This window comes from Chrysemys picta, chromosome 1 (genome assembly GCF_011386835.1).
Source record: "Chrysemys picta bellii isolate R12L10 chromosome 1, ASM1138683v2, whole genome shotgun sequence".
NCBI lineage: Eukaryota > Metazoa > Chordata > Testudines > Emydidae > Chrysemys > Chrysemys picta.
In genome coordinates this window covers 304,797,787-304,820,959 of record NC_088791.1, presented here as the reverse complement: position 1 = coordinate 304,820,959, position 23,173 = coordinate 304,797,787, and the positions used below count along the sequence as shown (strand labels likewise).

The window sequence follows — 23,173 nt, the reverse complement described above, 5'->3', positions numbered from 1 at the left end:
GATGCCCAACTCCCAATGGGGTCTAAACCCAAATAAATCCATTTTACCCTGCATAAAGCTTATGCAGAGCAAACTCATAAATTGTTCGCCCTCTATAACACTGATAGAGAGATATGCACAGTTGTTTGCTCCCCCAGGTATTAATACATACTCTGAGTAAATTACTAAATAAAACGTGATTTTATTAAATACAGACAGTAGGATTTAAGTGGTTCAGACAGAACAAAGTAAGTCACCAAGCAAAATAAAATAAAATGCGCAAATCTATGCCTAATCAAACTGAATACAGATAATCTCACCTCAGAGATGCTTCAGTAAGTTTTTTCTCAGACTGGACACCTTCCAGGCCTGGGCACAATTCTTTCCCCTGGTACAGCTCTTGTTGCAGCTCAGGTGATAGCTTCATGATGGCTCCTCTTCCTCTCTGTTCTCTTCCACCCCTTTATATATCTTTTGCATAAGGTGGGAACCCTTTGTCCCTCTGGGTTTCCACATCCCCCCCTCACTGGAAAAGCACCAGGTTAAAGATAGATTCCAGTTCAGGTGACATGATCACATGTCACTGCAAGACTTCATTACTCACTTGCCAGCACACACATATACAGGAAGACTCACAGGTAAATACGGCCATCTGCAGACAATGGGAGTCATCAAGATTCCAAACCATCCTTAATGGCCCACCCTTTACATAATTACAATAGGCCCTCAGAGTTATGTTTTATACTTCTAGTTTTAGATACAAGAGTGGTACATTTCTACAAATAGGATGATCACACTCAGTAGATTGAGCTTTGTAATGATACCTTACAAGAGACCTTTTGCATGAAGCATATCCCAGTTACATTATATTCACTTATATTTTTATAAAACCATATAGACTGCACAACATCACACAGTTATTTTAATAAGAAGCATTTCTGCATCTATATTTATGCAGAAATTCCTATCATATCTTGAAGTCCTGGAACAAATGAGAAAGAAGTCTGACATTTTTGCTGCTATTCAACATCATTCAGTTGGTTTGAATGCCAAATCATATCTTTTTGGGTAGGATAGCAGTATGCAGCTTGCACACATACCACAGATTTGTAAATATCACAAGTACATTTCTAAGTACTGAAGCCCCAGATTTTATAAGTATTTAGGCATTGTTACACTCAGTATTGGAAAGGCCTATCGGCCAGATTTTAGAAAACATTGTTTTTAAAAATTAGGTGCCTAAAGATGCAGGTAGGTGCCTAGTAGGATTTTCAAAAGCATCTAGTTGCCCAACTCCCACTGAAATCAATGAAAGATGGGAACCTGTTGTGACAAAGTTCCTCCTATCTTGGTGGGTCCTGCGCTAATTGGTGGATTTTCTTGCCTCAGAGATTCACCATGTGGGTTGGGGAACAGCCTAGAGACCTTCCCCTCTGGAAGAACCCACAGTCCAGGTCAATTGGGAGGTTTGGGGGGAACCCGGGCCCGCCCTCTACTCCGGGTTCCAGCCCAGGGCCCTGTGGACTGCAGCTGTCTATAGTGCCTCCTGTAACAGCTGCATGACAGCTACAACTCCCTGGGCTACTTCCCCATGGCCTCCTCCAATCACCTTCCTTATTCTCACCACAGGACCTTCCTCCTGGTGTCTGATAACGCTTGTGCTCCTCAGTCCTCCAGCAGCACACTCTCCCAGCTCCTCACTCTCACACTACAAACTGAAGTGAGCTCCCTTTTTAAAACCCAGGTGCCCTGATTAGACTGCCTTAATCGATTCTAGCAGCTTCTTCTTAATTGGCTCCAGGTGTCCTAATTAGCCTGCCTGCCTGAACTGGTTCTAGCAGGTTCCTGATTACTCTAGTGCAGCCCCTGCTCTGGTCACTCAGGGAACAGAAAACTACTCATCCAGTGACCAGTATATTTGCCCTCTACCAGACTCCTGTACCCCACTGGTCTGGGTCTGTCACACTATGCACTTCTGAAAATCCCACTAGACACCAGTCTACATCTTTAGGTGCTTAAATATCTTTAAAATTCTAGCCCAAAATCCTTACTCATCTTCCAATTTGAACAGATTCTAATTGGTTGAAGGAGGGGAAAAAAAGTGGGTGTGAATTCAAAGGGTAATTGTGGATTAAAGGACACCTGAAAACACAATTATGTACTGTATTTTTATCTGTGTAGAGAGTACAAGTGCACTCAGATCAGGTAAAATGAACTTTCTCATTTACTTTATCATTTTCAAAACGTTCCCAGCAACTGAAAAGTCATTTGAAAGAAATAGTGCGTGCAAAGTTCTTAATGTTGGCCTAGCTCTGTTCCCATTTAAGTCACCCTAAATCTTCCGGTGAAATTATAAAGTAATACTATATAATAACAGATTTTCTTTGTGTGTGTGTAAGAAAAGATAAATGGGATAGCAAGTGGAGAGGTTTGGTACCCATTTCATTGTTTGCACTATCGCACATATTTTGGCTATGGGTACATATTGAGTTATAGTCTTACCATAATAAAGGTATGTTTGAGATTTAAATAGCACTTCAATTCTAAAGCCTTCCATTCAGTTCTTCTGGTTTACAATTTTCCATTTAAATGTTTTTGATGGAAGATAGCTTTTTCAACAACATAGAAATGTTCATGAAAAAAACCAAAAGTTTGGGTTTTCATTGGAAAATTAAAAATAGAAGAAAAAATGGTTTTTGAGCAAAAAAACTCCAAAATCAGATTTTTTTTTAAATGAAAGATACAATTGAAGAAGACAATATATGCTTCTCCACAGTCATATGTGCCGTATGTGTAGTGAGAGAGGTGCTGGGAATACACTGATAATCCACTGTGATTCTAGGAGTAGCGTTTATGTCACTGCCTTTTGATTGAGCTTGCCCATGAGTACCATAGTAGCACCCATCACCACTATTATGGTAGTTCAGCAGCTTATTTTTATTCCAGTATGTGTAGGCGTATCCCCTTGGAGAACACCTTAAATAATTCTGTTCCTTCCTTGATATTTACATCCTCCAAATATTTGTAGTGTTATCATATTTCCCTTAGACATCATTTAGCAAGTTGCATGCAGTTAGGTTTTTCAGTCTTTCCTCATAATTCAGACCCTCCAGCCCTTAATTATTTTTATTGCTTCTCCATAGGACAGTATGTAGCATTGTGCCACTGGATATGCACTCAAAATCACACTGGCTTTTTTGTCATCTTGTCTTATTGCAATATTGTGTACATTCACCTTTTACTAGCACTCCTTTGTTTTTGGCCAAATTATTGCTTTTCAATTTGCACTATTATTGATTTTTTTGATTATTTTCCACTGAAAATATTAGCTTATTTTTTTCTGACTTATTTTGTTTCCTGCCTGTTTCATAACTTTCTTATCCCCCTTTTTAATTGTTTATTTCTTCAGCATTGTCACCACCTCATAGAGAGGTATACCTGAGAAATTAATTTACATGATATTAATCTCATTCCAGCTCATTTAAAAAACAAACAACCCACCCTTCACCCACCCACCTTCACCACTTTCTACTGGATGCGCATTTCCACCCCATGCACATCCACCCTTGTAACCTGATACAATTACCATTTATGATTACCCTTCATTTATGGTCTTTCATATGTACCAGTACATAACAATATATGAATAAGAAATGTCTGAACACTTGGTGGCTAAAACTTTGCAGTTTGTCACTCCTGTATTTCCAATTTACCAAGCTTTATTCCATAGGCATGCAATGGTTTATATGGTGCTCTTTTTACCCTGTTTTATCAGGCTGTGTTTGAATGTGCTAGCATGCCTAGAACTGCATGTCTTGATGCTTTGAGATACCTCTTTAGTGCCAAGTTCATTTAGAAATTCAGGAGGTGCTAAGTACTTTATCATATCAAGAAATATCAGTGACTTTGATCATCTAACCTGTATCTCTCACGTAGATGGGTTCACATATATTAGACCACTAGGGATGTGTCCTGTGAAGGGAGTTAGCCCTTCCTCTCCATTTATGTTCCTATGGACAAATAAATAATAATTTGTTTTGAACAAACTGTTTTCTGACACTGCATTTTCATGCTGGTCACAAGTCCTGAAAATGTCTATAGCAGGTGCCAGAACCCAGTTGGACCTTCTGAGGGCATCGGGTCCTGTGACCTGGGTATGCAGTCTAAAAGTGGGGTCAGTCGCAAGATTCTAAGTGTAGTACAGATATAGGCCTGTAAAATGAAAGGATGCTTAATGAGCGACTGAGTGTGGGTCAAAGGAACGGCTTGCCCTAGAGCCATAACTGGCCTAGGTGGACCTCATTTCTGATCCAGAATGGCAATTCCTATGTTTCCATTCTGGACTGTTCTTTCCTTTCCTAAGCTTCAGCAATCTTTTTATCTTTTCTGAAATCCTGTTTTGCCCATTGTAAGATCTCAGCAAATTTACCAGTCATACACTCTGGAACTTCCTGGGGATCAGAATTGTTTTAGAGGGTCCTGATGTCATTCACCTGAAAAAGTCCCACAGGCTGCAAGATATAAAAAGAACAACTGGCCCAGCAGACACTTCAGGATCTTACAAGATCTTTGTTGAAAATATAGAGGAAAGACCTAGTTGGGAGCACCACAGTGGAGCATATGATCCGGTAACCAGAATGAAGCATTTAAATTACGGTACATGTCAGAAGATATTTCTTCTTCTCACTGCATCACTAAACAGATTCTGGGTGTGATTTTGAAAAGTGCTCACTTTTGGCCTCTCTCTACTCCCATAGTAGCTAATTGCAAAACTCTTATTGTCTTCACTGGGAGCAAAGTTAGGGCAACACGTTTAGAGTGCAAGGGAGGCCCACTGTGCAGTCCAGGCCTGGCAGTATAAGAACCTATATAAAATAAAACAGGGCAGTGTATCAGCAGTGTTAGAGGCCCAGTTTGTTTTGTCTCTCATGACCATAGTATTTGAGTGCCTTCCAATGATGCATTAAGTAATGTGACTAACATCTACCGCAGGGGTGGGCAAACTTTTTGGGTTTCAGAAATTGTATGGAGGGCTGGTTAGGGGAGGCTGTGCCTCCTTGAACAGCCAGGCATGGTCCAGCCTCTTCCCCCTATCTGCCCCCTGATGCTCCCCCCCTCCAGACTCCTGCCCCATCCAACCCCTCCTGTTCCCTGTCCCCGGAACCCCCACCCCTGACTCCCCCCGCTGTCCCATCCAACCCCTCCTCTCATTCCTGACTGCCCCCCCGGGACCCCGCCCTATCCAACCACCCCTCACTGGTGGTGCTACAGCGGCACCGGGTGTCTGGAGGCAGCCACACTACCGCGCAGCACAGAGCACCGGGTCAGGCCGGGCTCTGCAGCTGCGCTGCCCCAGGAGCTCGCAGCCCGCCACCCAGAGCATTGCGCTGGCAGCACAGTGAGCTGAGGAGGAACAGCAGGGGAGGGGTCTCAGGGGCCGAGCAGGAGGGTCCCGCGGGCCATAGTTTGCCCACCTCTGATCTACCATGTGGTTTGTTCCTTCCCTCGTCCTCTCTCCAGTGGGAAAATTGTGTATACGTTGTTGTATTTTTGTGGTAGGATTTTGGTTGGAGGGTGTTTATGTGTCTTTGTTTAAATGTACACACAGCTTAGTGTTTGTTAGACAAGGCAAAGTTGCATAACTGCAGGAGCAGATGTTGAGGTTTGTAATGGTCCTTAATTCCTATGGGAGTTTGTCCCACAGTCTCAGACCACATGCCAAGAAAGTTCAGACTCTTGCCATTTATCCTTACAGTAGGAAGTTCCATTAAGGAGGAGTGGAGTTATTGGACACAGTCCATGATCCAGACCTTTAGATTATCTTTCAGGTAGGCTAAGCCCAGGCCATTGAGTACTTAGGACCGAGACCTTAAATGTGTCTCAGTATTTTATGGGAAGCCAGCATGGGACATTTTCATAGACAACCAGAGCATTACTCATGGATGCTGCTATTTGAGAGCTTAGCATCAGCAAACGCTTCTTCTCTTCACATAGATGAGGAGGAGACAGGGAGCTGTAACCATGCCTGGGACTCCTGTTCTGCAATAGATACTGTTGGGTGGGAGTGGTGAAGACTGTTGTTCAGCAGAGGGAGAGGCTGAATGGTCCTGGGACCTGTGGTAAGACCCCAGTCTTGTGTGAAATCTAGAGCTCCTGACCCATTTTGAAAACAAAATAATCAAAAACAGAGAGCCTTGAAGACACAAGAAATGGCATCTGATCTTAGAACACCATCACTGCCTCTGTCTGGTTGAAATTTGGACTGAACATACAATTCAAAGCCATAGAGACTGAAGAACACGCATTCTTCTACCTTTAAAAAGTGACCAGTGCCCCAGATGGCCAACATTTAGTGAGGGACACATTGGCCACTTATTAACTAAGACTTATGCTTCTAGTACTTCTATGCCTTCATCACCATAGTATTAGAGCATTTTCCAGGCTTTTGTGGATCTACCCTCACGACATCCCTGTGAGTTAGGGCAGTATTCCACATTTACAAATGGTGAACTGGGGCACAGAGAGATAGCTCAAAGTCCAGGTAGGAAATCTATTTACAGAGGAAGGGAACATAGATCTCCTGAGCTGCCAGTGAGTCTGTTAACCACATGACTGTCTTTTCTCTTGCTTTCAAAGAAGGCATCAATTGATGTGCAGAGCATTGCATCCTCATCCTGATCAGACAATCATTTCCTCTTAGCTGATATCTGAGCTCTTTCCCACTTCTTAGCAAGCAAAAGGCCCGATTTTGATTGCCCACCATAGAGTGTGTGTTCCCACCTACCTTCTTAAAACTTCTAATGGAAAATCCTACTAAGCCAAGAAGTTAAGTTACACAGATCTAAAGGCATGCTAGGTAGAAACACTCCCTTCCCACTCTCATTGTCCCACAGATTATAGAGATTCACAGAAAAAACATGAAGGATAGATACTCAACACCAAGAGCAGAAAATACTTACAGATATGGAGAGGGAAAGGCACAACCAATACTTTAAATTTCTATGCCTTCTCTGTGGAACTATCTTGGCCTATTTTTACAGAAATAATCATGCATGTCTGAGATGGCTACTCTAGTCTCCAGCTTTCAACAATCACATTCAAATGGCATGCAGCACCCTTTCTCAGAACATGGCACAGTACAGCACAGGAAATCTGATTCTCCACTGACAACTCTGACACATAATGGCCCTGGCTATTAAAGGATAGCTAAGAGCCCCTGGGATGCTGTTAACAGGTTGATACTAATATCAGGTTCGTTGACCCTATGGTCAGTGTCATTGAAAGAGAGTGGTCTGTCACCCACATTTACTCAAGCTTGGTACTAATGAAACCAACTCTTGATGCAACCTAGCTCTCCAGTACTACCCAGTGTCTAATCTTCTGTTTCTAAGCAAGATGACTGAGAAGTTAGCAAATCACTATCTCCAAGTGCACCTGACACCTGTCAGCATTCCCCAATGAGTTTTAGGTTTAAATGAGGCACAGAGACAGCACAGGGCACACTATTTAATGACGTCTGTTGGACGTAGACAGTAAACAAACATCCATTCTAATTTTATTTGACTCTCTGTACTTAGACCTAGTATACATGGAGTTTCCTAAAGCTCTATTCTCTTCTGTATCCTACTCAACCTCTAAGTCAAACCATTGGAAGCAGGCCTTTTTAAAAACATGCCAACCCAATAGTCTCGAAGGACTCTTTGTAGTTTGATTAAAAATCCATCTCCTTTTTTGTCAGCAGACCGGACGGGTGTACTCCCCAACCAGAAAGTTGGGCTGTCCCGAATAAAAACAAATTCTGAGGTGCAATATATTAAAGTATTTTTTTTTGCAAGGGGAGGAGAAATATTAGTCTATAAGTTTACCTTGGACCTCATTTATTTAATAAATGAGAATCAAAGATCTAGCTACACTTTCTTCTTAAAACACACTTCTTTTCTGAAAGAGTCTTGTCAGGTTTACTGAGAAATCCTTACTAAAAGTACTTTCTGAAGTGCAGAACTGTAGCCAGGAAGCTGACATATTACCCTAAATAGCTACATTCTTTTGTTCTTTTATTTCAGTACTACAATATTATGCCTATTTTAGTTGAAAAATGAAGTGCATGTGTTCAGGAAAAAAGCATGTGGGTATAATGAAAATGATAAGCATCTTTTTTTTCTTTTTCTTGCATTTAAAAATCCCTTCTGTTTCAGATTTGTTCCTCACTTTCTAGTTCTGTTATGAATCAGGGGCCACAGAAATAGTCTCTCTATAAAATGAAAAGAGAGACATTAAAAGTAGACAGATTTCATATCTGCCAGACAGAGACCTCTTGTTAAGAAGAGCACTATTTAAGTGTCCCTTTGGTATTTTCCTATTTTAATTTTGAACTGCATATATCAGGCTGTTTAGATACAAATAGGATGAAGACAACTACTGTCTTCAGATGCGATGCATATGTACTTGTATCAGTACAATAATCACTGCTTGTATGTGGTCTATACGTTCTTGTTTTGAAAGTTTATAAAGTTTAAATACTTCAACAAGCTTTTTTTAAACTATAAATTTTAAATTTAATTCTAAATTAATAAAATTAAGTATATTATATACACTGTGGAATTGAATCTTTACTGTCTTGCACATTGTGTTTTCAGTTTCCTCCTTGGCACTGTTGAGAGCAAAGTGGATATAAAACACCACCTCAAGTGTGAATGCAGAACTCTGGTCCATTTACACTGCTTTTTATAGGGATAGCTGACTGCATCAGGTGCAAGGCAGTGGAGAATCAGGTCCTATATTCAGATATTGTCTATAATAGCTATCATTTTGATGGTTTTGATAAGACCATCTAATGGCATCTATTCAATTTCAGCTTCATCTAAGATTGTACATATGTGCACTAGCAGTATGTACTGCATTGCCACAATAATTGCAGTATTTGCACTTATAAAGTAGTTTGAAAATGCAAAGTGCTATAAAGACACTAATGACAATTATTAGACCACACAACATCCTTGTGAAAGAGGAGAGATTTCCATTTTACAGGTGTTGCAATTGAAACAGAGATTAATTAAGATTCTCATGACCACAAAGTGGCAGGACCTGGATTAGAATTTGCAAGTTCCTAGCTCTCAATGTCATGCTTAATCAATGAGACTGCAATAGCCATAAAAGTTAAGAAAATATTTAGGTATAATTATGCCTATTTTGCTTCACTCTTCATTAAAAAAGTTAGTGGTGACCATGTACTCAAAACAATTAATAGTAACAACAAGGGAGAACAAACCAAAATAGGGAAAGAACAGGTTAAAGAATATTTAGATAAGCTAGATGTATTCAAGTAATCAGGGCCTGATGAAATTCATCCTAAGGTACTTAAGGAACCCAGTAGCATAGCTAATGGGGTGCAGGGGAAGGAGCCATGGGGAGGGGGCGGCACGACCGGAGGAGCGAGGGGGGGTGCAGCAGAGCAGCCCGCAGCGTGGCCGGCAGGGGCGCAGTGTGGTCGGCAGCCACGGCCGGAGGAACGAGGGGGGTGGTGCAGCAAGGCGGCCCGCAGCGCGGCCTCCAGCCGCGGCTGGAGGAGCCATGGGGAGGGAGCGGTGCGGCCAGAGGAGCGAGGGGGAGCGTAGCAGGGCGGCCCGCAGCGTGGCCCGCAGCCAATGGGGGGGGGTGGGCGCGGCAGGAGGAGGCAGAGCAGGGGGGCGTCGCAGCATGGCGGCCCGCACAGCGCGGCCGGAGGAGCGAGAGGGGGGCGCAGCAGGGTGGCCCGCAGCCAATGGGCCGGGGCGGTGGGCGCGGCCGGAGGAGGCAGAGCGGGGCGGAGGGCTCAGCAAGGTGGCCTGCAGCACGGCCAGCAGCCGTGGCCGGAGGAGCAAGGGGAGGCGCAGCATGGCGGCCCGCAGCCAGTGGGGGCGGCAGCCAAGAGGGGTCATGGAGCGGCCGGAGGAGGAGCCAAGGGGGACGCTTTTTTTATGTTTGCTCCCCCTGCTCTTAGATCCTGGCTACGCCACTGTTGGAACCATTTGTAATTATCTTATGAGGAATGGATGAAGTCCTAGAGGACTGGAGAAGAGCTAACATAGTACCTATCTTTAAAAAGGTGAACAAAAAGGGCCTGGGGAATTACAGATCAGTCAGCCTAACTTGGATACTAGGACAGATACTGAAACAAATTATTAAACAATCAGTTTGTAAGCACCTAAAGGACAGTAGGGGTTATAAGGAATAGCCAGCGTAGGTTTGTCAAGAACAAATCAAGCCAAACCAACCTAATTTCCTTCTTTGACAGAATTACTGGCCTAATGCATAGGGGAGAAGCAGTAAACATGAGATATCTTGATTTTAGTAAGGCTTTTAACACAGTTCCATGTGATATTCTCATAAGAAAACTAGGGAAATGCACTCTAGATGAAATTACTATAAGGCAGGTGCACAACTTGTTGAAAAACTGTACTCAAAGAGTAGTTATCAATGATTTGCTGTCAAACTGGGAGAGTGTATCTAGAGGGGTCTCATGGGTCTGGTACCATTCAAGTATTGTCATTTGTACTTGAATAACGGAGTGTAGAATGTTTATAAAATGTGTAGTTAACACCAAGATGAGGGTGGAGGGTTGCCATCACTTTGAAGAACAGAATTAGAATTAAAAATGACCTTGACAAATTGGAGAATTGGTTTGAAATCAACAATATAAAATTCAATAAAGACAAGTGTAAAGTACTTCACTTAGGAAGGAAAAATCAAATGCACAACTACAAAATGGGAAAAAACTGGTTAGGTGGTATTACTAGAAGATCTGGGGGTTGTAGTGCATCACAAATTGAATACAAGTCAACAATGTGATGCTGTTGTAAGAAAGGTTAATATCATTCTGGGGTATATTAACAGCAGAGTCATATGTAAAGCATGGGAGGTAATTGTTCCGCTCTATTCGGCACTGGTGAGGCTTCAGCTGAAGCAGTGTTTCCAATTCTGGATGCCACACTTTAGGAAAAATGTGGACAAATTGGAAAGAGTCCAGAGGAGAGCAACAAAAATGATAAAAGGTTTTAAAAAACCTGACCTAGAAGGAAAGTTTAACAAAAAAACGGGCATGTTTAGTCTTGAGAAAAGAAGGCTGAGGGGGGGAGAGACCTGATAACTCTTCAAAGAGGACCTGTCCTCTATAATTGTTAAATCGTTGATCAGTCATTCTCCTCATGTACTGAATGTAGAAGTAGTAGTAATGGTCTTATTCTGCAGCAAGGGAGATTTACTTCGTTAGGAAAAGCTTTCCAACTATAAGGGTAGTTAACCTCTGGAATAGGGTTCCCAGGGAAGTTTTGGAATTCCCATCATTGGAGGCTTTTAAGAACAGGTTGGACAAATACCTCTCAGGGAGGATCTAAATTTACCTTGTCCTGCCTCAGCACAAGAGTCATGGACTTGATGACTTTTCAAGAACCCTTCCAGCCCTACATTTGTATGATTCTTTGTGTATTTCTTATCAAAAGTGGTTTAAAAAAAAACAAAACAAAAACAAGCCCCCATGTCACTCCTTTGTGGTGCTGTATTAAGTTGCCATTTCTTTCTCTGCAGGAGTGTTGTCGTACCTGTAAAGAAACCACCTCCAGGTAGTCTAGCTGTTACCACAGTTGGAGCTGCCACTGCTGGAGGTGTTCTGCCACCGGGTACTACACCAAACATATTTGCTGCTACAGGAGCTACACCAAAAAGTATGATTAATACAACAGGTATCGTCCTTAAATATTTTTGTGAACCTCATCTTTTTTTTTTGTGTTGTATTTTTTCTTCAGTTGTCTCCTTTCTATTATTAATTATTATTATTATACCTTTTTAAAAATAAAAACCTTGAAAGCTCAATTATATCTTTTTGTCCTCTAAGAAGGACATAATTTCCTCTTGCTGTATGTGTATCCCCACCATTATTGTTTAAGGAAATTATTCAACCTTATACAGATGAATATATAGTCCTAATAATGTCTTAGAAGCTTTGAGGATTACAACAGAAATGAGTGAGTTTCCCTATTGCCGCCTCCTGTCTCCCGGGATAGCATATTTGTAGGGGATATATACACTTAATGCTAGTAGATATTCCCTATTTAACACCCCAAGAAGGCAAAAACCCTATTATGTTGCTGCTAATATACCCTAGAGTGGAAGAGGGAATATATTCCTTCTTGACCCCAAATCTATGTATTAGTATTTGTGAATAAAAGTCATAATGGTTTTCTTTCATAAGACCTTTCAATGAATACCCACCAATGTTAACATGAATCATTCTTCAAGTAACAGTTTAATTTCACCTTAGAGATAACCTATAAAGGTTTAAAAAGAGAGGTAGGGGCTTGTTTGTTTCTTTATACTTAGGGTTGCCAACTTTCTGTTTGCAGAAAACTGAACGCCCTTGCCCTTCCCCGCCCCTTCCCTGAGGCCTTGCCTCTGCCCCACCCCTTCTCCGAGACCACGCCCCCCCCACACTCCATCTCCCCTCACTATGTTGCTCAGTCTCCCCCACCCTCGCTCATTCTCTCATTTTTACCGGGCTTGGTCCAAGGGGTTGGATTGCAAGAGGGGGTCAGGGCTCCGGCTGGGGGTGTGGGCTCTGGAGTGGGGCCAGGGATGAGCAGTTTGGGGTGTAGGAGGGGGTTCCGGGCTGGGACAGGAGGTTGGTATGTGGGAGGGGATTCAGCCTGCAGGCTCCAAGCGGTGCTCACCTGAGCGGCGATATTTCTCTCCAGCTCCTAGGCGGAGGCGCGGCCAGGTGGCTCCATGTACTGCCCCTGCCTGCAGGCACTGCCTCTGCACCTCCCATTGGCTGTGGTTCCCGGCCAATGGGAGCTGCGGAGACAGCGCTTGGGGTGGGTACAGCGCACGAAGGTCCCGAGGCTGCCCATAGGCCTGGGTGCCAGAGGGAGATGCCAGCAGCTTCCTGGGAGCTGGGCGGAGCAGGGCAAGCACCCTGCCTGCCCCGCTGGATGACAGGAGACTGGGTAGGATTATGACATCACAGATGTCTGAGCAATGAAATAGAATTGAGAGAGGAAGTTATTGATAGTTGAGAGTTAGTTCAATGATATAATATTCCTCAACTTCAGTCAAGGGTTGAGAAAAATAAAATCTTTTGTAGGGGGAAGAGGGCTGAAATCTTCTCAGCCTTTTTTCTGCTTCATAAAATAAAATACGAAATGCACTCATTTTTTCCTTTGCAGGTCACCTTTAACTCTCGCTAACAGGACTTTGCTAGTAGAAATGTTAATTAATCTTTTGAGAAAAAAAAACTGCTTTATAAATTAAATTAATTAAATTAACACTTTTGTAAACATTTCTATTTGTTTACCTGTTTCTGTTTAGTTCAAGTTCTGTTTGTAATCCCCTTTTTAGGTATCCATATACCATAAGACAGTCCTATATTGAAGTTTTTTCTCCAAATGATATTTTAGGCCTCAGATCTTCACATCATAACTTTAAGCACTCCATACCTTAAATCAACCGAATAGCTCTTCTTTGTACAGTGATTGCTATTAAGAAAGCACAATGATTCTAAGTACAGTACAGGGAAATACTGTGGTATCAGATGCCATAGTGGGTTGACTGTGGGTAAATGTTAGTTTTTCATAGTTACACCTTCTGTGTATTCTTTTTATCATAGCAGACTTTTGGGAAAGTATTGACTGGAAAGTATTTCAGCAAATTTTACCCATTTAATTCCTCAGAACTACAAATGTACTGAGCTTCTTAACTGATCTTTGGGTAAGGAAGTTCATTGCCATTTTGGGCTTGTTCCTTTGTGTAAAGCTTTTTATGCCTGAATTCACCTGAATGAATATTTATTCTAACTCTCTGATCTCAGCAAATAGTTTAAAAGCTGTTCTTTGCCTCCTTCCATTTCCAAAAGATAGAACTTAATTTCCATGTTTTAAAAGGTGTATATGTGGCAATGATAAATTGCAAATCAGAAGCTGTTGGATATATCTGACGCATTGAAAATATAAACATATTGCTTACATTGAGAGTCAAGTCATGATGGGTTTTTTTGTTTGTTTGCTTTGGGGTTTTGTGGGGGGGTTGCTTTGTTTTTGTCATTGAATTAGCTGAAGTGTGGGATTTACAGTTCAGGTGATTGTCATATACCTGCAATAATTAATATAATGAATTATATGGTCTGTTCTTAAGGCATGTTTGCCCAAAGTATCCAGATGCTGTCCAGTTTATATACTTGCTGCGGTGTTTAAAAATCCCTTGGTAAAAAGCCAGTGAAACAAATACTACATTGTAAAATGAACTAAGCAATAGTTTACTGAAATGCGAAAAATGCTATTCAGTTATTTAGAGACACTAGATGTCCCCCCACATCCTCTATTTCTTGTAGTTTTTACAATATGCCACAAATGTCACATGGATATAACTTCATCTTAGAAAAGTATTCTGCACTAAGTTCTTTAGGACAATTATTTAAAAAACAAAATACAAAAACAAGCTGTTACATTCCAAATCATCATGTCACAGTCAACATCCCATTGTTGTCACTGCTGTCACAGGACAAGCTTCGATTTTAGACCTCTATTAGTATGTCTCAACTGCACCCTTTTGGGGACAGATTTCAGTACCTTGACTCCTCTCTGGGTATACCCAGGCACTCCTACCACTCTTAGACTGGATCTCTGGGCACAGCCATCCTGTTTCCCAGCTGTCTTAACTGGACAAGCCCAACTGGGTTTGACATCTGCAAGCCCTTTTCCTCTGGGAGCCTCTGACAGCGGCTAATTATAGTGAAAACAGCTTCTTGAAAACAAAGCATTTTTTATTTATCCAAAGGTATATAGCATGCAGAGCAAAGGGTAAAAACAATAAAGGCCTATATGCCTATTTTCCCTTATCTAAACCTTAATGTTTCCTTGATAGCTTTTGTAAGTTCTTTTCATCCCAGTTACCTTCACCTCTGGGTTGGGAGAGAGAGCCTGCTTACTGCAGTTTCTGTGTTTGTGTTAGCATCTCTTTCCTGTACAGCTTCTGACAACCCACCTTCTTTTTTTAGGGCAACATCTTTTAGGATTTTAATATCCCCTTTGATCCTAAACTCAGGTCTGGAATGAAGTAAACCTTTCCAGCCTGGTTGAAGTCAGGTAGGGATGTTCCCCAATTAATAGCGTCCCCATTGTTTCCTCAAGGACCACTGGTATTCTCTCAGAGTGTACCTTACCTTTCTCATTGTTTAGTTTCCTCCCATGTAACCTCTTTTGAGTTATGTCCTTGCAGTCAGGCAAGAGAATACCAAGGAGGTAAACTGAAGTGCATATAGGATCAGGGCTTTGGAGCTGTGCTCCGGCTCCACTCCAGCTCCAGGCAAAAACTTGCAGCTCCACTGCTCCGCACTCCAGCTCCGGGCTCCGCTCCAAAGCCCTGTACAGGATGACCAGACAGCCAGTGTGAAAAAATCAGGACGGGGTATAGGGGGGATGTAATAGGGTCCTATATAAGAAAAAGCTCCTAATATCAGGACATCTGGTCACCCTAGGTGTATGATATACTTGTTTAAAAAAAGAAAGAAAATATACATAACTCTCTCATTCTCCACACAAACTTATAATGAATATGGTTTTATCATTCTGATGATGGTTTGTCTCATACAATGGTGTGAAAATATTTTAGCCTGTGGAATTTATTTTTAGGATCATTGAGAACAAGAGGTAAGACTTGTTTTTATTTTGTTTCTTTTTCTCCAGAACTGCTATTAAATGCTTGTAAAAGGGCTTTTGAGAATTATATTAATATTTTATATAGCAATTTTCAATATGTAGCTTTGCAGAGTTAATCACTGATCTGTAAAAATAATTTAAAAAGCAATGAAATTAGGAGGAAGGAACATTTTTCTTTTGAACCTTTTTTTTTTAATTATATATATTTCAGTGACTGAGTCCTTACCTATTTTCAGGCCGATTCATTTTATGTTAGTGTACTTTGATCTGTGGTTTCCCTTCATTTTTATGTTAAAATACATTCTAATTTGTAACATACGGCTGTCTAATTTAGCAGTAGACATAACTTAACTGTAAATATGTAGAGCAATATCAAAAATGTATAGCCTTATTAGCATAGTAAATCATTCTGTTATTTATATGTTAAAGCTCTTAAATTTTTTTTAAATGGATAAGATTTATTACTTATTTAAAAATAGACTGCCATGACAGGAAACACCATTGTATTTAAAATCTTTAAAATTTGTATTTTTCAAAGTGAAATAAAATGTAAATTTCTTTTGGTGACAGGTGCAGTGGATTCAGGATCTTCCTCTTCCTCTTCCTCCTCTAGCTTTGTGAATGGTGCTACCAGTAAAAACCTTCCAGCCGTACAAACTGTTGCTCCAATGCCAGAGGATTCAGCTGAAAACATGAGGTGTGCATACTTTATAATTTTATTTCAGTTGTCTTTCTCATGGCACAACAAAAATCACACAGGCAATAACCAAAATAATGCAAAAATGAAATTTATAAAATATCCTGGGAGGATGCAAAATAGTTATTAAAATAACTAAAATATACTGCTAGCCTTGAAGTGAGTTCAATTTTATGTATTTATTTTATTATTTTCTAGATATAGCTTAACAATCACAACACTGCAGTAGTATTTTAAGTGGTGGTGTTAGTCACATGGCACAATGCACTAGTGGAAGGCCCTCAGAGACTATGGTGATGAGTGTAGTATAAGCACCTACATAGACTAGAATAGAATTATACTTCCACAACAAAATCCCAATTGGTATTATACACCAATAAAGGTATTAGTTTGATATGTTAGAATGGGAGGAAGGCTGGTTCAGTGATTGCAGCTATGGGCGATCTGAATTCAATTTCCTGCTTTTTCAGATATCCTTTGTGACCTGAGCAAATCAGTTAGGCAACTTGGGCACAGACACCCTATCTGTGAAATGGGGATAATAATACTTCCTTACCTCACAGAGAAGTTATGAGCTCTGATGTATGTGAGGTCCTCAGATACAATAGTGATGGCAACTATATGAGTACCTAAGATGGATAGAACATATAATCATGTCAAGATATGTTGTTAATATGATTGCCAAAAAAACTATAGTTAATATAGTCAGTCATACAAAATAATATCCTTAAGTGCTAACATTTTAGTGTTACATTTCACTGAAAAAAACGTTGCTTTAAAATAAGTTGTTTAAAATAATTTCAGGCTCTAATACTTTATTAAAAAGTGTTGACCAATGTTTTACAACATTTGCCTAACGGTTTACAACATTTAATATTGTTAATAAGAAAATTCCATACAAAACTTCTAAAAGAGCCCACATTGCCAAGTAGAAATAGAAACCTTTGCAGAACAAACAAATTACTTACTGTATAATAGAAGGGATAAAACCAGTCTTTGAAGTGCTCAGACACCAAACTATGTCAAATCTTATAATTAAAGCTGGTCTTCTAAGGAGTTTATTTTTAAACCATTGTAACCGTGCAACAGTCATAATGTTTTCCACTAGCACATTAGAAACAATACTGTTGCAATGCTTATTAAGGAACACTTTGGATCCACAATATATCCTAGAACTTTATTTTTAACTAGAACTCTGTTCCAGCAGTTATGTTCTGATTAGAGCTGGTTGAAAAATTTCCCATGCAACAGTTTTGCATCAGAAAATGCAGTTTCATCATAATAGAAACCTATTGCAGGTATGTGTCAATTTCAATGAAATTTTCCACAGTTAAAAGATAAACAAATTATTTTGAATTGATCATTTCATGTGATAATGGAATGTTTCATTTCAATTATGTCAAAATGTTTTGTTTTGATTCATAGTGTTTCAGCTTTGATATATTAACATATCAATTTAATACTGTAGTTATAGTCTATTGAATATTGTATATATTTATTTAATAGTCTATATTTTGCCTCATTGAAATTAAACATTTTTCCCTATCAAAATGAAGTGTTTTGACATTATTGAAACAAAGCAATTTGATGCTATAGAAACAATGCAAATGCTCAACTGCAGTCGTCATTGTGTGTTTGAAAAAACCTTCCATTTCAGTGAGTTGCACACTTTTTAGATTAAGTAGATTCTCTTGACTACCGTTTAATACAGCATTGCTTTCTCCAAGTATAAACTCATGGCTCTGCCATATAATAAATCCTTACTGAAAAAGGTAAGATTTTAGATAACAATGACTCCAAAATTCTAAGGAAACATATAGGTCTTGAGAATCTGGATTTTTATTTAGCTCAAAGCATATTGCAAAAGGAGATATTCCAGGACAGATGGTTAGCTTCCCTTGAGATATAGTACTCTGTATAAAAGTATATTTAATAAAAGCTGCTATAGCCATTCTTGGTAGGTTTAATCAAATCCGACAGGCAATCCTTCTAAGCCTGGCAGTTGTACAGTTTGAAGTAAACTAATTGCATACCTAATTTTCTTCCTGGTTACTTTTCCATCTAGTAAAACCTTTAATACAGGTCACCTTTGTGTAGCTGGCATTTTGCCAGATAGTCATTTAGTTTGTTTTTCTGTCTTCCCCTTTGGATTATATAACCTTCTAGATAATTTAAAGAAAACGTCTTCAATCCCCCTTTGTGACTGTATGATTAAAATTGATTATTAATTGTGGAGATGAATTTATTACATACTTCCTGTGTAATCAACCATACTAATAAGTAGCGAGACTTCTCCCCAGGGTGACATACTTTTTGCTTTGGGGAAAAAGTTATCAACTCCCTGCATTTAAGAAATCATTTTCATTTCAATCTACTTTATTCCATTTTAAAACATACATTTCCAGTCTAATTTTTCCAGACTTTCCCTTGTATTTCTGGGTTGTGTTTCTTTCAGTCTGCAAAATAAGAAATTATTAATTCTCAAACTTTAAAAGCTTCCTAGAGTGTTACTGGGAAGCCTCCAGAGAGGTATTAATTTTGTGATTCAATACACTGTGGGCTGTAAATGTCTTGTCTATGTAAGGAGTAGTATGTAATCTCCATATTTTATCATTTCCTATTATCATCAACTCCAGGTTAGTAATGTTACATAGGGGAGGATCTGTATTCTTATAAATCTATTTAAGTGGCCAATGGAATACAGGTTATTGAGACTATTTTGTTGATGCATGAAATTAGTGCATTTTCTATAATATGCTGCCCTGAAGAGTTTTGTATGACCTATAGCTAGAAATGGAGACCAGTGATTGGGAGAAAGCTTCAGTTACTTTTGATCGTGGATAGGGAACTCCGTCTTCTGTACTACTTCAGGCAAATGTTTACTTATTCTACCTGCTGGTAGCAATTTGGGGTGTACTCTGGCTCTTGCTGAAGTCAATGGCAAACTCCTATTCACTTCAGAGAGAGCAGGAACAGTCTCTTTATTAGTTGACCCACTTATTCAAACAGGGATCCTGTCTATCATATCTATATATGTACTTTTGAGGCCCTCATCATTCTAGTTTCTGAACAACTTCAGAAGAGAAGAACTGGATGGTACAGGGTATTTTTAATATGATGCAGAGTCTTTCACGTGTATGTCAGACAATTCAAATACTTTAAATTTGATCCACTGTTAAATTGGACTAAACTGAAAAAAATACATGAAGGATTAGAATATTTCCAATTTGTCCTGAACATCTGCAAATTGAGTGGAAAAGACAGCAGCATCAAGTTATTGCAAAACACTTTTAAAAGTCCCTTATTTCAGAAGTGAAGAGGGATTATATTTACTCCCTACATGGGGTTTTCTTATTACTGCACATTGTACTCTGAGCTATTCTAGCTTCGCTACAGAATAGGTAAGTGGTTGTTGCAGGCAGCTGGAGAACCAGAATAGCCTGTCCCCCTGTCCCTTTACTGCTGTGTGTGTCTTTGGGTAAGGGAACAGCCAGCAGGTCACACACTCCCTTGAAAATATATTTTGGATCTTTGTGGAGGCCAGCTTAATTTGACAACCCCCGTGAGGAGTGAAGATAGCAGGAGTCTGCTAATCAGTTAAACATGAAGAACCCAAGGCATCTCTCAAAGTCATCAAGAACAATGTTGAGTAACAGGCCACAAAATCTCCCACCCCTATTATGTGGATAGATCACAAGAGTTCATATACATTTCAAAACTTGCAAACCTCAGCTTGGTACACTCAAATTTCACTTGACATGTTCAAGGTGAAGTGAACTCCAAACTCAGGAGTTGTGAACATATCTCCAGTGAAACAAATAAATAAAAATTGGTGGGTTTTGCACTTGTAGACAAGCGCTTCCTGGCTCACTGTACAAATTAGCCGGAGACGACTCTTTCAAACACCAGTTCCCTTTTGTTTCCCAGTCTTTTCCCACCACCACATATATACAGCTATATACCATTCAATACCGGTCAGGTAGCCCCTTAGGGAACAGCTTGCTCTTACAGCAGCTGGGAGCAACAGGCCTTCACTCCTCACTTTCCTGTTCCTCCCCGCCTACTTCCTTCCTGCTAGCTTTATAGGCCTTCCTCTCAGCAGGCTCCCAGGTGATTACTCTCAGGCTTCTTTAATGAGCCACACCGTGCCCTCTCCAGCCAGTTCCCCTTGATGGGAGCTCTGCTAGCAGGTTCTGAGTTAACAGGGGCTGGTTCAGTGCCTCTTAAGCCAGCACCCTGTTACACACCCTCCCCCTTAAGAACGGCACCCCTGAACCCCCTTTGGCCCCTCGGCCCTTCCGCCATTCCCCCAAAGGAGGCTCTTTTGGTGAGCCCTTCCCGCTCCCAGCTGGGTCCTTCCCAGCCAGCACCCCAGATGGTTTCTCCATCCCTCTCCCACAGAAGGAGCATTTCTCCAGGAGTGGTGGCCCCGCCCCCATTTCTGCTTCCGCCCGCAGGTTGTCACATCAATCGCAGTGTGGCAAGCCCCCTATCCCCAGCTCCCCCTGTGTGTCTGGCCGGGGATCGGGGTTTCTTTCAACTTCTAGCGGGACCTCCCGCTCCTCAGTTTCCCCCGGCTCTCCTTGCGGCTCGGGGCTCTCCTGCCCCTCCGAGGGGGGGGGGGGAAATCAACATTCATCCCACCGCCGGGCAGGACCTTCCATGCCTCAGTTTCCCTCTTCGTCCCAGTACATCTGGGGCTTCTTCCGCAGAGAGCGGGATCAGGGGGTGTTCCCCCATACCCCTTCCTTCTGTGGTGGAGTCCAGACCGACCAGCTCCCCCATATATGCTTCCCGCGGGTCTCCCCGCTCTGGACTTCGTTGTCTAGGAGTTTTGTCTTGGTTCTCAGGACAGGGCCCATCCTCCTGCTCTGGGGTCCTCATTCTCCGGGGGTCCACCCCCCCCCCCTCGGGGTACCCCATTGTTTCGTGCCCGGTAGTGGGGCCCAGTCCCGGCCTAACGCTACTGGACACGGTAGTTTCTCCAGGACCCCTTCCCGCTTCCACCCGAAGCAACCCTTCATTTCTAGGGATACCTGGGCTACCAGGCAGGACTTCCTGTCCCCATGTACATACCCGAGGGTCATTCTTCCCCCCAGCGTGAGCCAATGTGACTTAACCAGCGCCTTTCGCACCAGCGTGCAACTCGGGGTGGTGTTGACCACAGCCGTTTTGGGGTCTCCGCCCCACTTTCACAGGCACAGTAGACACCCCCAGCCTCTGCTTCCGTCCCGCCCATTCAGTCCAAGCACAAAAGTCCGCCCAGCCACATTCCATGTCCAGGCAGTCTTGTTTAACGTGCCCGGCTTCCCACACCACCAGCACGTTAGGCGGGCGGGCCTCTCGGGTGCTCCTCGGGGCTCCCCTTTTTTCTCCTTGCCTCTCCCGGGGAAGGAATTCCCGGCTTCTGCCCCAGTTCCCTGTCTTTCTATTGCCGGTCCTCCCCCTGGGGTCCCTCAGCCTCTATATACTCCTCAGTTACCCGGACCGCCTCTTCAACGGTGCCTGGCTGGTGTCTCCTTACCCAGGTGCACACCGTCTCCGGGAGGCTTTGCAAGAACTGCTCCAATATCAGGGAGTCCATTATCTCCTCCATTGTACGCATGTCAGGCCTCAACCAGCCTGTGGCCCAGTCCCTTAACCTCTGGGTGAATGCCCGTGGTCACACAGCAGATGTCCACCGGGCCAACCGGAGCTTCTGCCTGTACCTTTCCGCTGATAAGCCTACTCAGTCCAAAATGGCTGCTCTCACTGCCTCATAGTTCTGGGCAGCCTCTTCCCCCAAAGCCATATAGGCCGCTTGCGCCTCGCCAGTCAAATAAGGGGCTAGTCAGAGGGCCCAGGTTGTCCTGTCCCATCTGGCCCCCGCGGCTATCCTCTCGAAAGTTCCTAGGAAGGCGTCCGGGTCATCCGCCGGGCTCATTTTACGGAGTCCCCAGCCCGGCGGCCGGGAACCCTCCCCTGCCCCAGGACTCACCAGCCTTTGCAGGAGCTGCCCATGGACATTGCTTTGCTCCCGGATGAAGTCCTGGAGGCTTTTCTACTGCTCGGCCTGCCAGGCCAGAGCAGCCTGTCTTTCTGCTTGGTGTGCCTGCTGGGAAGTCTGCAAGGCTTGCTGGGTTTGTTTTTGCTGCTCTATGAGCCATTTCGGCGTCTCCTCCATTGCCAGGCCACCAACCATGCTCGCTGGCTTCAGTGGATCCCAGACAAGCCGCCACGTATAGACGAACACTTCCTGGCTAGCTGTACAAATTAGCCAGAGACAACTCTTTCAAACACCAGTGCCCTTTTATTTCCTAGTCTTTTCCCACCACCACGTATATACAGCTATATACAATTCAATACCAGTCAGGTAGCCCCTTAGGGAACAGCTTGCTCTTACAGCAGCTGGGAGCAACAGGCCTTCACTCCTCACTTTCCTGTTCCTCCCCGCCTACTTCCTTCCTGCTAGCTTTATAGGCCTTCCTCTCAGCAGGCTCCCAGGTGATTGCTCTCAGGCTTCTTTAATGAGCCACACCCTGCCCTCTCCAGCCAGTTCCCCTTGATGGGAGCTCTGCTAGCAGGTTCTGAGCTAACAGGGGCTGGTTCAGTGCCTCTTAAGCCAGCACCCTGTTACAGCACTTCGGTTTTTGTTTCCTTATTTCTAGCAGCAACTGGAGAGTTCTTCAAATCCAGTATCTGAATTTCAGCTAGTACAAACAGCAGTGCAATGCACTGCAAGAAAAGAATCAAAATGATTTTGAGTTGTTGGAAGAGAGCTTCTGATCTGTATTAACGTCATCTGTTTTATATTATTTATTATAAGTTAAAGGCT

General features: G+C 42.2%; 1 protein-coding gene across 12 annotated transcripts in view; it reads left to right on the top strand.

The window, feature by feature from the left end:
• Positions 1-23,173, top strand: part of NBEA (neurobeachin) — an 823,962-nt gene that overhangs the window by 356,483 nt on the left and 444,306 nt on the right. For 9 of the 12 annotated variants that reach the window (XM_065581345.1, XM_065581347.1, XM_065581342.1 and 6 more), the window contains 2 exons: positions 11,542-11,696; positions 16,233-16,359. In XM_065581345.1, coding sequence (XP_065437417.1) covers positions 11,542-11,696; positions 16,233-16,359 — 282 coding nt within the window. The remainder of the gene's footprint in view (positions 1-11,541; positions 11,697-16,232; positions 16,360-23,173) is intronic. The other 3 variants (XM_065581343.1, XM_065581344.1, XM_042842795.2) reach the window with 1 other exon arrangement.